Raw genomic sequence first — 13,021 nt, 5'->3', positions numbered from 1 at the left:
AATAAATACGATTTTGATCAATGCAAAGAGTGAAGACTATCATTGGCAATCGCTTGAAGCGATACGTGTAGTAGGTTATGTTGACTTTATCATGAGATTAACATCACACACACACACACTCTCTCTCTCTCTCTCTCTATTCAGCAGTACATACACATTCCATATGATAGATAATCTTTCTATTTTACATGTGGCAAGATTGTTTGAAATTGTCTGATGAGATCGATATGTCCTGCCATTGGAATCTCTCCCTTGACCAGAGTGAACGACAGGTCACTTACAGAGTGTTGCATTTTTGTTTAAACTATGGTCAGTTTCAGTTTCTGCCAGGCTATTGTTCAAATGATGGTAAGTTCTCCATCATGATGCATGTATGGCTGTGTACATGCATCATAAAAATGCTGCATGGTTATGGGCATACAGTTTGTAGTGATGTCACTGGATGTCCACAAATTAACAGAAAAAAATAATCCATTTAAGCCTTGCAATCAGACTAGGTGATCCCTGTCATGGATGTAGTGCACGTAATGCTGGGGATGAGTCACTTCGATTATCTGAGCGCACAAAGAGAAGAGACTGTGATAGATACTGTATGGACATTCCCTCAGCTGTTGTAAGCCGTAGACATCATCACGATGGCCACAAAACGTGTCTAGGCCTGTTGTCGGGTAGCTGCTCCCACGGCAACAAGCTGCGATAGCCTTTCTCCCGCACCCCCACAGAGCAGTGTTGAATACATAAAAACTGACCGCATAAAATGATAGAGACGCAGCATGATTGTCTTCTGTGCTTCACGCAACCACAAGATGAGCAGTCAGTCATGAAGAGCTCAAAAAAGTAGAAGTAGATTATCTGTTGTTTTGTTTTAAATGTGCTGCACACTGATTGCTAATCTCAATTAAAATGTTAAAAATGATGACATCTCCTTGATTTCTTTGACATGGAAAATGACAGGAATGCCCATGAGTTCAAATTAACCAGGGCTGTTTCTAACTTTTTTGTGATATCAGGAGCAGAAAGTTAAATGTAGAAATTAAAACTTGGCAAATGCATTTTCCTCTTTCTATAGAGTAACTAATATGATTTTGTACCGGTATGTTTTCAAGTGAATGATTTTTGGTCCATGGTGTAGTACGTGTCATCAAATCACTTTTAAAGTCCAGCTTGTCTGAATACATACATGTAATGTGTGATGTCTTCTAAAGACAGTGTATGAATGGACAATTTGAAGAATATCATAGACAAATTTTGGTTTACTTTTGGCTGGATTTTGGCTATATGAAAGTGGTACAAAAACCTTAGCTCTATTTAATGAAATATTACAGTTTTGAATACTTTGTGTCAATCTAGTAAACCCTGTTTTGATAAGGGGTACTGGGAAATGTTGAAGGGTGTGTGCCATCCACCATTTTGGTAGATTTCAGGCCTGCGCAGTTCCTGACAAATTATTGTGATAGGCAATTAGTGGGATAGTTCTATCCATCTGTCTGACCACAAAATCTTGGTATTTGCATTGCGATCGTTATCCCTCTATTCTGTCTGTGTGAATGCAAGTATTATGATTGCTGTATACATTTTATACGGTCTCAGATTGTGTGAGATTTTTAGTAAAAGAAATAATTATCATTAATTATGTTTCCCATCCAGGGTCAGGGGATGATGGAGAAGGGGTAACCAGGAGGAAGAAGAAGAGGGTCGTCTTTGACGGCGTGACGGTTTTCTTCTTCAGACGCACGCAGGGTTTCACGTCGGTGCCAAGTCAGGGTGGATCCACGTTAGGTAAGAACAAAACTCCTTTCGTTGCAACTGATTGACAAATTGCCCTACATCGACGTAAATAAGCACTGAATTGATCAGTGTTTTAGTAGTAGCCATGATAAAAAATCATGGGCGTACATACTCGAGCAGGATTCGAACCTACGACCTCCTGATCACCGGACAGGCGTCATCTCCACTAGACCACCGAGCTTTCGCCCGACAGCAAGTGTTGGTTCTAATCCTTATAGCATGCAGCGGGTACTGCTTTGTTATTCAAATTCATGAAATTCTTCCGTCGAGATGTTTACATTGCAACTGATTGACAAATTGTCCTACATCGACGTAAATAAGCACTGAATTGATCAGTGTTTTAGTAGTAGCCATGATAAAAAATCATGGGCGTACATACTCGAGCAGGATTCGAACCTACGATCTCCTGATCACCGGACAGGCGTCATCTCCACTAAAACACCGAGCTTTCGCCCGACAGCAAGTGTTGGTTCTAATCCTTATAGCATGCAGCGGGTACTGCTTTGTTATTCAAATTCATGAAATTCTTCCGTCGAGATGTTTACATTGCAACTGATTGACAAATTGTCCTACATCGACGTAAATAAGCACTGAATTGATCAGTGTTTTAGTAGTAGCCATGATAAAAAATCATGGGCGTACATACTCGAGCAGGATTCGAACCTACGACCTCCTGATCACCGGACAGGCGTCATCTCCACTAGACCACCGAGCTTTCGCCCGACAGCAAGTGTTGGTTCTAATCCTTATAGCATGCAGCGGGTACTGCTTTGTTATTCAAATTTATGAAGTTCTTCCGTCGAGATGTTTTCATTGCAACTGATTGACAAATTGCCCTACATCGACGTAAAAAACTCCTTTCATTCATGAGTGAGAAGCTAGCTGGATTTATGATAAGGCTGCTTGGAATGCAACTAAAAAGTTTATATCTGACGATTGATATCACTCTCAATTTTGTGGTGTGCCTGAAGACTTGTATCCCAACAATTGCTTCTCTTGTCATTCGGTAAAAATTTTAAAGGAATTGTCTCAGTGAAGCCACTCTGTGGAAAATCAGTGATTTGTGTATAATTTGGTGCGATTCTGTACATTACAATTGTGAGAAAGGGGTGAGTTGGGGGATCTAAATCAATTAATTTTTTTTTTTTTTCAGGAGTTTGTCATATTTTTGAACTGATCGTCTATTATAGAATGGTCTTTAGAATCTGTGCAATGTGATTGATCAATTATCATGCATTGATTTTTACTAATCCACACTGAACCAAGTGTCCCGTAAAATCCGAACGCATGGCTCAAGCCTTGTATAGTGTTGTAGGTGCACCAGAGGCATGAGGAGGGAAAGGGTTGAATTTCTTGAATTTACAAGCCCATTTTATAATTTTGGAAACCGTCTAAAACCTACTCGTTGCACTTGTGGGTCTAAACAGTTCCAAAGTTAAACCTGCGCATCCAGTTCTCACCTATCCACTCTGTCCTGTGCATCATTTGTATACTGATAATGAGCGCAAAACACCAAAATGTTTCTTTCTTTTTTTTTTTTGCAAAATGGAGAAATTTTCAAAGCCTTTTACTTAGAAAAAGATATTCACAATTGGAACAGTTTAAATGAAGTCTATAGATGCATAAATATACTATAAAAAGCCAAAGTGAGTTTGACCTCTTCGCCTTATTTGTAGTTTACCAGAACTCTTCCTACATCAGGGCCCTTTGAAGACAATTATTCCATAGAAATAGAACTTGCAGGATATGTATATTTTTGGAAGTAGTCACAGTTGTAAGTTATTAGTAGCAATAAAAACAATCTACATTAAAGAACATCAATGCTTAACACTGATTAAAGAAAGCCATTAGTTCTCTTGCCAAATATTTGATACATGAAAATGATGCATAAAAAGATAAGAAAGCAATGCAGAACAAAACAAGAGATACAAAAATTGTACAACATAGTTAGACTTTTTGAGATTTGCTGGAAGGGTAGAGTCACTGGACTCTAAATGAAATTTTCTTTGGCTGGAATAGTCCTTAGGCACTAGATTATTCATGAATTTCATTACTATGGCTAGGATAATTACATGGTGTTATTGGGATGTGAGCATAACCAATAGGGGAAAGCTGTTAGATACCACACTAATATTGATACTTCCATTATCAGGGTTTATTTGTAGTCTGTTGGTCCTCAGTTTAAAGACATAACCACCTGCTTGAGAAAACCTCTCTCCCACTCACCCATCCCCTCCCACTCGCCCACGCCTTCCCAAAAACAACAATACAAAAAATGAACCCCGATGTATTCTCTGCTGAGGAGGGTTTTAATCTGTAGTTGCGCCCTTCTCGCTTTTGGTCTTTATGTTCCCTCTCAGCCATGTCAGCTGCTGTTCAACTTATAACATAGCTGGCCTTGCTCAAGAACATTTCCCCCTCCCCTTCCCTCCCCTCCCCCCTCCTCTCCTCCACTCCCCTCCCCCCCCCCCCTTCACCAATTCATCTTTCTCGAAGATCCCTGCTCCCCGCCTGTGGCCGCCACGCCAAACATTGCTCAGCCGCAGTAGGAAGTCGCGGCTTCCTGCCGTCAAACAAGCGCTCTAAATTTGGCCCGTGCCATGCCACGATCGCGGTGCTGATGAAAGACACTTTCTTGATTATCCTATACCTCTGCGTCTCTGTGAATGATCAGAGAAAGAGAGAGAGAGCAAGTGGACAAACCTTCTCAAATGTCAAACTATCATATGTGGTTACTCCATTTACTGTTATTGCCAAAATGTTTAACTTCTTCTCTATTTCATGCCACTTGAGATTTATAAACTCATTTTTTGGTTAGATAATGCAAGGTAGAGGTGAATTATTGTAAAGGAAGTCCAAATTAACCTGTTTTTCGCTCGTCAATTGGTGCTGTATACCCCTTGCAGTATGTGTAAGGCAAAGGGTAGAAAAATGCAAAAGATTGTAGCTCTGTGAAAAAAACAAACAAACTGTCACTTTCTGCCCATATCTAGGTGCTTTTATTGCTCTTGGAAAGAGATATGGTCTTCACTGTTTGATATTTATTCATACATATTTTACAGTATAAGTGGGCGGACTAATGATTCAGGTATTTTAAAAAAACAGAAGAAAGTCATTGGGAGTTCTTATAATGCAAGTGTTCATGCAAATCCTCTAGAATTTCATAGCAACTCATACTGGGCCTTGTAAACCTTGATATTTTATAAAACAGAGAATTCTTTTTCAGTGCATGTGCAGAGATGCCAACTGTTACTTTTTTTTTTTCCAAAATACAGTGCACTCCCGTTATAACGAAATGCTCGGGACCGGCAGTTTTCTTTCGTTATAACGAAATTTCGTTATAACCGAACAAATACAATATAACGAAAACAAGGAAACCACGTATATAACATATTCTGTTTGCTGAATACTCATCATACACTGGAAAGCTATAATGTGATGGGATAACTGTATTACAATAATAAACGCAAGTTCCCCTCAGAAACTGTGCGTGACACAAGGAGCGAACACACAGTGGTGTGAAGCGTTCACCCATACAGAGACGCTATAAATGCTTGTTCCGCTACATATTTTCGAAAACAATTCGCATTTCGTTATAACGGAGCACATTTCTTTTGTTTTTCTTTGTCTGTGGCGCTCGGAAAAGACTTCGTTATAACGGAAATTTCGCTATAACCGTGTTCGTTATAGGCGAATTTTGTATCATAGACTTTAATGGTGATAATTTTGGGACCAGACGATTGACTTCGTTATAACGAAATTTCGTTATAACCGTGTTCGTTGTAACGGGAGTGCACTGTACTTTAGGTTTTATGGAGGGGGGGGGGGGAAGCTGTTCAATTCTCAAATTTTGTAACTCTGTGTCCATTTTGTAGGAAAGGCAAAAATATTCCCTTCTTCCACTAAAAATAATTATGCCTTATTAGCCCTGTCAATACAGCAATGCTGTTCTTAACATTGACTTCCTTGCTCGTTTAAGTGTGTTGAGGGAGCCAGATATGTTTGTGTGTAATGATACAAACGTTATCTCACAGTCCCTGTTTCGTCATTAATATGTACGAAACATCATCCAATTTGTATTGATTCCCCTATTTATGCACTTTGCTGAAGAGCTCATGCAAATGGAAATTATACATTGTAAATCAATAATAATGACATTGTGTTGGAAATAAAGAAAGAGCTCCTTGCAAACATAGAGAGTGCCTAGAAGCATCAAAGACTGAGAATCATCTACTTAGATAATGATTACCTGTGATATCTTAATGTTCTCCTGAACTTTGAATAAGACGCAATGTATCACAGTATATTATTTCATGTAGGCTGGTGTAGTTCCACAAGCTACATTAAAAAAGAAAGAAAGAAAGAAAGAAAGAAAAAGATTGACTTTAAGGCTTGGCACTTTTCCAGAGTGTGTTGTTTCGCGCCTTGAGCATGTTGAAACTATGATGTTGAATGGCAGGAAAGATTTCACTGTGTTGAAAGGCTTTCAACAACCCAAATGGCTTCACAATTGGGAGGCCCAGTAGTTAATTTTTGGCAACATACTTGCAAAATGGTTCGTCCCTGGCTCAATTCGCCATGAACTTGATATTTCTATGTATAGTTGATTCGCTGTTCAGCGATTTTCATCAGAAACATCTTTAAGTTTAAGCCTACATGTGTAGACTAGGCAACCTGTTTGAAAATATAAAATTGAGAATGAGAAATGTTTATTTGTTTTCAATTTTAGTTCATTGTTAGCTGTTCATTTCATGGCATTTTTTTTTTTTTGATTACATACATGTGTTATCACTTAAGTGGACAACAAAAAATATACAATTCAGGGTAGATTTAACCTAAAATCCAAGTACAACATTATAATATACACATACCTTTTTAATGAAATTGCCTTCTTTTGTTTACTAAAGTTTATTACAAACAATTATGCTTTTGGCACTCATATCAAAAAGTCACTGAAAACAAACAAACATCATTGCAGTTTAGAATTTTAAGCACTGCCTGGATTTCCTGATGATTACAGATTAGACATTTTTGTCTATTTATCTTTTGCCATCATTGCAGAACATTTGAATGTGAAGTTTATATGACAGTAATAAAAAAAAAAAACAGTAAGGGAAGATCACTGGATACAGACTGTGATGAATCATCCTCCAGAATGTCTTGGCTTCCAACATTGATGTCACTGTGATCTCCACTAGACAGATTACCCTTTTGAACTTTTGAGATTTCCTTGAAAATTTCACTCTCGAATGGAGATAATACAGTCCCACGTCGACTCTCCTTCAAGAAAATAAAATGGATTAAATGGCAAAAAAAAAAAAAGATGATTCTGCTGCATTTTTATTTACTCATCTTTTTTATTATTATTATTATTTTTTTTTTTGGGGGGGGGGGGTGAAATGAGACATCGAAGGAAACATCAGATTACCCAAACTTTCTTTTTCTGTATAATTGAGGGAGTGGAGATGTGACTGAAATTGCACCTTTGTTTGCTGTACCCTGCCATCTTTATGTTCCAGTTGGATGTTTCCTTGCAATGGATTTTATATGGCATGTATAGTTTCGTAGGCATCAACTTGAGATGATTCCGTGCTCCAGATTCTGATTGGAATAGGCATAGAATGTCCAGATTGAGTCAGAACAGTGATAGTGCCTGAACTATTTTCTATCAATTTACCGTAACAGAAGCATTCTGTCTCCGTCACTACATGGCATAGAGATTCCACTTCAATTTCATTAAAAAAAGGACTGAAAATTAGAAAAACAGAGTCTTATTTCCAATGTAGAGAGCAATTTTAGATTGATATCTACTGGCACAGTTTGCGTGAACTTCCTCTCCTGTGAGGATACTGCATGGAAATGCTCTTTAGATATACAAAATGTTCATATTTCATGGAAAGTTGATTTAATCATCTACAGGTTTAGAATTAATGAAGCAGTAATAATTCAAGTACAAGACGGTTTTCTGTAAACATAACCAAAATGTTGCAAGGCATTTCTTATTTTCTGTACCAAAATATTTCATTGGAGGGCAACCAAGGCTATTTTTCCTCCAGTGCTCAAATTTAGTTTGCTTTGATTAGTGACAATTCTAAGCAATTCTCTTGTGAGTCGTATAAACATGCTATGCCTTGAAAAGTACCGGTATGTCAGCAATTTGAAGACTGAAATGGACAGGGTATTGGTTAGATTCACATGACGTTCCTAATTCTAAAGTTTAGCTCAAAGTTTTAAACTTTGATGGCTCGCTCACATTTTATCTCCATAGATGCATTCGAAAGTTAGCAGTGTTAAAGATTAATTGAATGTACAGGACCACAAGATTTCTTAGGTTTTAAGCTGTAACCATGAGCCATGAGGGTCTCCACTCATAGTTTAGCATTGTATGGTCAGGATAATCAGTGAACTCAAGAGTTAGTGTGATTTCTTTGTAAACCGTACTGCCACTAAGCTGTCAGGTCAACCCATCAGTGCATGTTGTTCACTATTGTATCAGTGCAGGTTTATCGCTAGGCATATTTTCTGCCGGTTCTGCAGTTTAATCATCGCGTGGAACTCTCGCTCAAAAATTAGAGATTAAGTATTGTATGGATGCATGTAGTACTTATAAAACTGCAAGCTAATCATTGAAATTTAAATTGTTGAGTTAATCTTAAAGATTAGACAAGTCGTGTGAACCAACATAACTGTTGTCAGCTTTGCCCTGCCTCAAGAAAAGATACCGGTGTGAGATAAGATAACAGTTTCCTGTCAGATGGACACTTTCCAGTGCCACATGTGTTTGACCTATTACTCCATTGAAAGTGTGACTGTGTTTGCTTTGAACACTTGAAATTTCTAAGTATCTGCCAGCTTGTCAAACCTCATGAACTTGCTTCCATAGGGATGGTTTCATTGTGAGAAATTGTGAGAAATTGTTTCCGAGCCATCACTCTTATGTTCATCTTTATCATGTATCTGACAGTAAAGTTTCTGAGGAGTGTTGCATCTTTTAATAGTCATTGATTTGTTTGTTCTGCTTTCAGAGGAGAAAAAAATGTGTGGTGGTAAATTGAGTGTAAGATTGACAGAAGATTGTTTCAGTTGCATCAGTGCAATTGTGTCACTGTAATTTCTGGAGAGAAAAGCATTCTCTTTCTACTTTTGAAGTGCCAATAAATTGAAGACAAGTTTATGTGAAATCGCTGTCAGTAATTTTTACGATTCAACAGATGGTCTAGAATGTACACTGTTGGATGGTGCACTGCCCTCTTCTATGGAGGAGTGCAAGAAGTGTCACTGCCTTTTGAGAGATGAATTAGCTTGCAGTCCTAACAAGTTATCCTTTGATTCTTTTCCTTTTGCTGCATATTCAAGGCATGGCTTCGAGACACGACCACATTGGCAAGTTCACCTTGAAGCAGTTTGCCGTGTCCCAGGAGAAGACACACCGCGCCATTCTCCGCAAGCAGCTGATGGAGCGGCGATGCCAGCAGCTGAGGGATTCGCCGTGTGGCAACATGGCCCTCCGGGAGGCAGAGTCAGACCTGGACGAGGAGCTGGACAACATCAACATTAATGACTACTACTTCCTGCAGCCCATCCCCACCAAGCAGCGCAGGCTGCTCCTGCGGCGAGCTGGCGTGAAGAAGATTGACAACTCCGAGAAGCTGGAGCTGAAGCGGATACGCCTGTCGCGGGAATCCTGCGGATGCGACTGCCAGATGGTTTGCAATCCGGAGACCTGCATGTGCAGCCTGGCGGGAATCAAGTGCCAGGTGGACAGACAGTCTTTCCCGTGCGGTTGTACCAAAGAGGGCTGCCAGAACCCCAACGGAAGGATAGAGTTCAACCCTTCCCGTGTCAGGACACATTTCATCCACACCGTGATGCGGTTGGACATGGAGAATCGCAATGAACCGAAGAACTTGCCGGGGGAGAGAGACCCCGATTGCTTTGAAGGTCCCCCGGATGTCAGCACCATCTCTCAGCCCCTCGATGACTGGGCGCACCAGCCCTCCACAAGTAGCAGCATGATGTATTCAGGAAGCCTCAATGGGAGAGATTACTACGGGAATGGGGAGCCAGCAGAGCCTGGATGCAGCTCACCCTTGTACCCAAAGTCGTGTGATGCGTACGGTAGTGGTAATTCAGTGGAGGAGAACATTCCAGTTGAGGTGCACCCTCCAAGGCAACACGACCTCATTCCACAAATGCTGCATTTCAATGAGTCAGAGGACGAGAGTGCTTTGACCCAACCCATCGCTCCCCTCTGTAACGTCCCACTACCCACAATGCCTTGCTACGACAGCTCGGAGGACAATCTTAGCTCGTCGTCTGAAACGACGTCCAGCTCGGAGGGGAGCTCAAACTACGAGCTGAATGAATGCGGGGCACCTTTCAATTTCAAGCCCACAGCTGATTACAACCTTGCCAGTAGTCTAGTGCAATCCCCGGAGGTCAACAGTCTGTCCCAGGGTCCCAGTGTGGAAGGCACCTTGCCACACTTGACCCCTCTGGAGGTCTCCAATGTCTTCTCAACCAACAGGCATTCTGTCCATGATTCAAATAGTAAAACCTACACTGAACTTAAGCAACCAGATAGCTATTCCAGCAGTAGCTTCACGCCTGGACTCTACAATCCAGAGAATTCCGCCCATAGCAGCTATAGTGATATGTTTATACCGTATGAGAGTTCAAAGGTCACCGAATCCATACCTCTTACCCTCTCGTCTTTGGCGCCTGAGCCACTGACATATACCACCTGCAACAGTCCAACTACATCCAGTACATACACGGTGCTGAGTTCACTGAATTCTGTAGATTCCCTTGCAGAGATGCAAGAAACAGCTCTTGCAACGAGCAAATTAAGTTCAGTGTCATTTGGCTTGACTGATGATCCCAGTTCCTCCTATGCCCAACCAGAACCCCTTTTGTTCAACCCTAACTCAGTAAGTCCACTCTATGATGCAGCCTCAAGCTACCCAGTTACCACTAGCCAAGATGATGGTCATGGGAACGAAGCAGCTGCAATGGAAATTCGGGAAACCCTGCCACTGCTGAGCACTGAAGACACCACAGATTCTGCACCAGCTGCGGAAGCGATTGTTGCGGAGTGCTCTTCCAGTGGAGGAAAGATAACAGGGCAGTTGGTGGATCCAGAACTGTCATCAGGAGGCCCAGAGGAGCATGTTGACTTGGTCCAAAGTTCACAGACAGACCAACTCCCACTGACTGACACCAACTCCAACCCATGCTGCAGCACAACTCCACCAGGTCACCGTGAATTTCCCTCAGCTCAGAGTGCGAGAGACATTCAAGATGATGCCAAGGATGCGGGAGAGGCTGTGGCAGCAGCCAATGCAGGACATGCTGTAGATTCCCATGGAAGCAGCCCAGAGGATGCCAGTCCTTGCGTGCCAGAGAGTAATTCACCAGAGACACATAGCAGCGAAAGTACTGTGAGTGACAATGTGAATGCCGAAGAGCCGTGCGGGCAAAGTTCTATCGAGTGTGTTGGTGATAGTGAGTGTGAAAATGACAGTATTTGCCCATCTCAGTCAACGCCCAGTCGTCATTCAGTGCAACCAGTCAGAACTGAAGAATCTCAGATGAGTGCTCAATTGCCAAATGAACTTGTCACATCTTGTGCCGACGCGCCGGATGTCTGTTCCCCTGCAGCACCCAACTCCAATGGACCAATCTCTGAAGAGAAGTACTCAGTGGGACCAATCGCTCACGTAGACAAACTGCCTCACCTCCATCCATCTCTCAATGGGAAAGTTCCAGTCCTGACCCACTTGCCAAACGAAGCCCTCGTGGGCAACGCCATGGACCTTGCCAAGAAGATCCAAGTGATGCGGGGAAACAGCGAGGGCGAGACAACCCCCTCCGTGTCCTCCATCTCACCAGATTCCTTGAGTCCCGACGGAGCTATGTCAGACGACCCCTTCAGACAGGCAGACGACCCGTCAGCCATTGACGAGTCATCCTTCAGCAGCTCGGACAGTGCCGTCGGTCACATGACGGGAGTCAGCTTTCCTGAGATATCATCCGCCCTCCCCCTCGTCCAAGCTGGCCTCTCTGATTAGACCTTCTTGGGGCTCTCATATTAGGCACTGACAGATCATTTGACAATGACTATCTATAGATACTACACTGTATGATGAAGTAGTGAAAATGCATACAAAATCCTTTTTTTGTGTGTGTATAATTTAATAAGAAATGCTTGTGCAAAAATTTGACAATCAGTCATTAGATATGTCAAGTCTTGCCAGATTCCTTGACTCTCTTGGTGTCAACTTGATAATAGTCATTGATTCTTTTATTTCCATTAACTTTTCTCCTTTTTGGGGGCGCTTTGAAGGAATCTTTCTCAAGCTGTTTCCAAGAAGTAAATCATGAACTTCAAGACTTTTTTCAGTCCCTTGGTTAATTGAGATTTGATTTAATGAGCCTGACAAAAAGTCGTGAAAAGCAATCAAATCATGTGGTGTTAATCTCTGTTCCAAAGTCAGGACATCATCAAACGCGGTGACTTGAATCTTTCCGGTAAATGCAATCATCTCAAGATGTGTGTGAGGTCATCACTCTCTGTGCATCTCCCTGCGAGATTGCCACAATCTGCCAAGTGCTGCCCCTTCTCAAAGTGCAAATAGTGCCGTCATATACAAAATAGTTTCTGGGAAAATTAGGCACACATCTGTCATGGACATCATTCAGCTCGTGCTCTGTAATAGGTATAAAGGGTCAACTTTCGTGAAATTCTAGGATTTTTTGTGGAAAAAAGTTCTTCCAGGCAGTGTATCACCAACATACCTTTCTTATCAACATCTTGCCTAGAACTTTATCAACTCATTTGTCCGAGGGATACCTCTTTGTTGTGTTCAAAATCCCCATGGTGCTGTGAACCTGTTAGTGGACTTTTAGCACAAACACAAGTCTTAACAAATCATATTCAACCCCTCCCCCCCCCCAAAAAAAAAACAAAACAAAACAAAAACAAAACAAAGAAAGGTACTGATTGAATTAATTGCTGCAGGTTGTGCGCTGATCATATTTTTTCCCCTCCAAAAATAAGAAGGAAAAAACAAAGATCTTTCTCATAACTCCACAGACTCTTTCAGTGGGTCAAGCAGTGATGCTAATAGATTTAAAATGGTTACTGCTCAGGCGAAGCACAACCATGGTCTCAACACTTGCTTCTTGTCAGTGTTTGAAAAGGCAAAAATGTGTACAACTTTCAGAACTTTGA

At 41.3% G+C, this 13,021-nt stretch overlaps 1 protein-coding gene across 1 annotated transcript in view; it reads left to right on the top strand.

The window, feature by feature from the left end:
- The window catches only part of LOC140245306 (uncharacterized), a 43,386-nt gene extending 30,673 nt beyond the window's left edge, over positions 1 to 12,713 (top strand). The window contains exons 3-4 of the mRNA XM_072324891.1: positions 1,648 to 1,779; positions 9,145 to 12,713. Of these exons, the coding sequence (XP_072180992.1) occupies positions 1,648 to 1,779; positions 9,145 to 11,858 (2,846 nt within the window). The 3' untranslated portion in view covers positions 11,859 to 12,713. The remainder of the gene's footprint in view (positions 1 to 1,647; positions 1,780 to 9,144) is intronic.
- The last annotated feature ends 308 nt before the right edge of the window (positions 12,714 to 13,021 follow it).

This window comes from Diadema setosum, chromosome 22, assembly GCF_964275005.1.
Source record: "Diadema setosum chromosome 22, eeDiaSeto1, whole genome shotgun sequence".
NCBI classification, from domain to species: Eukaryota; Metazoa; Echinodermata; class Echinoidea; order Diadematoida; family Diadematidae; genus Diadema; species Diadema setosum.
The sequence above is the reverse complement of the archived record's forward strand: the minus strand, read 5'-3'. Positions and strand labels throughout refer to the sequence as shown.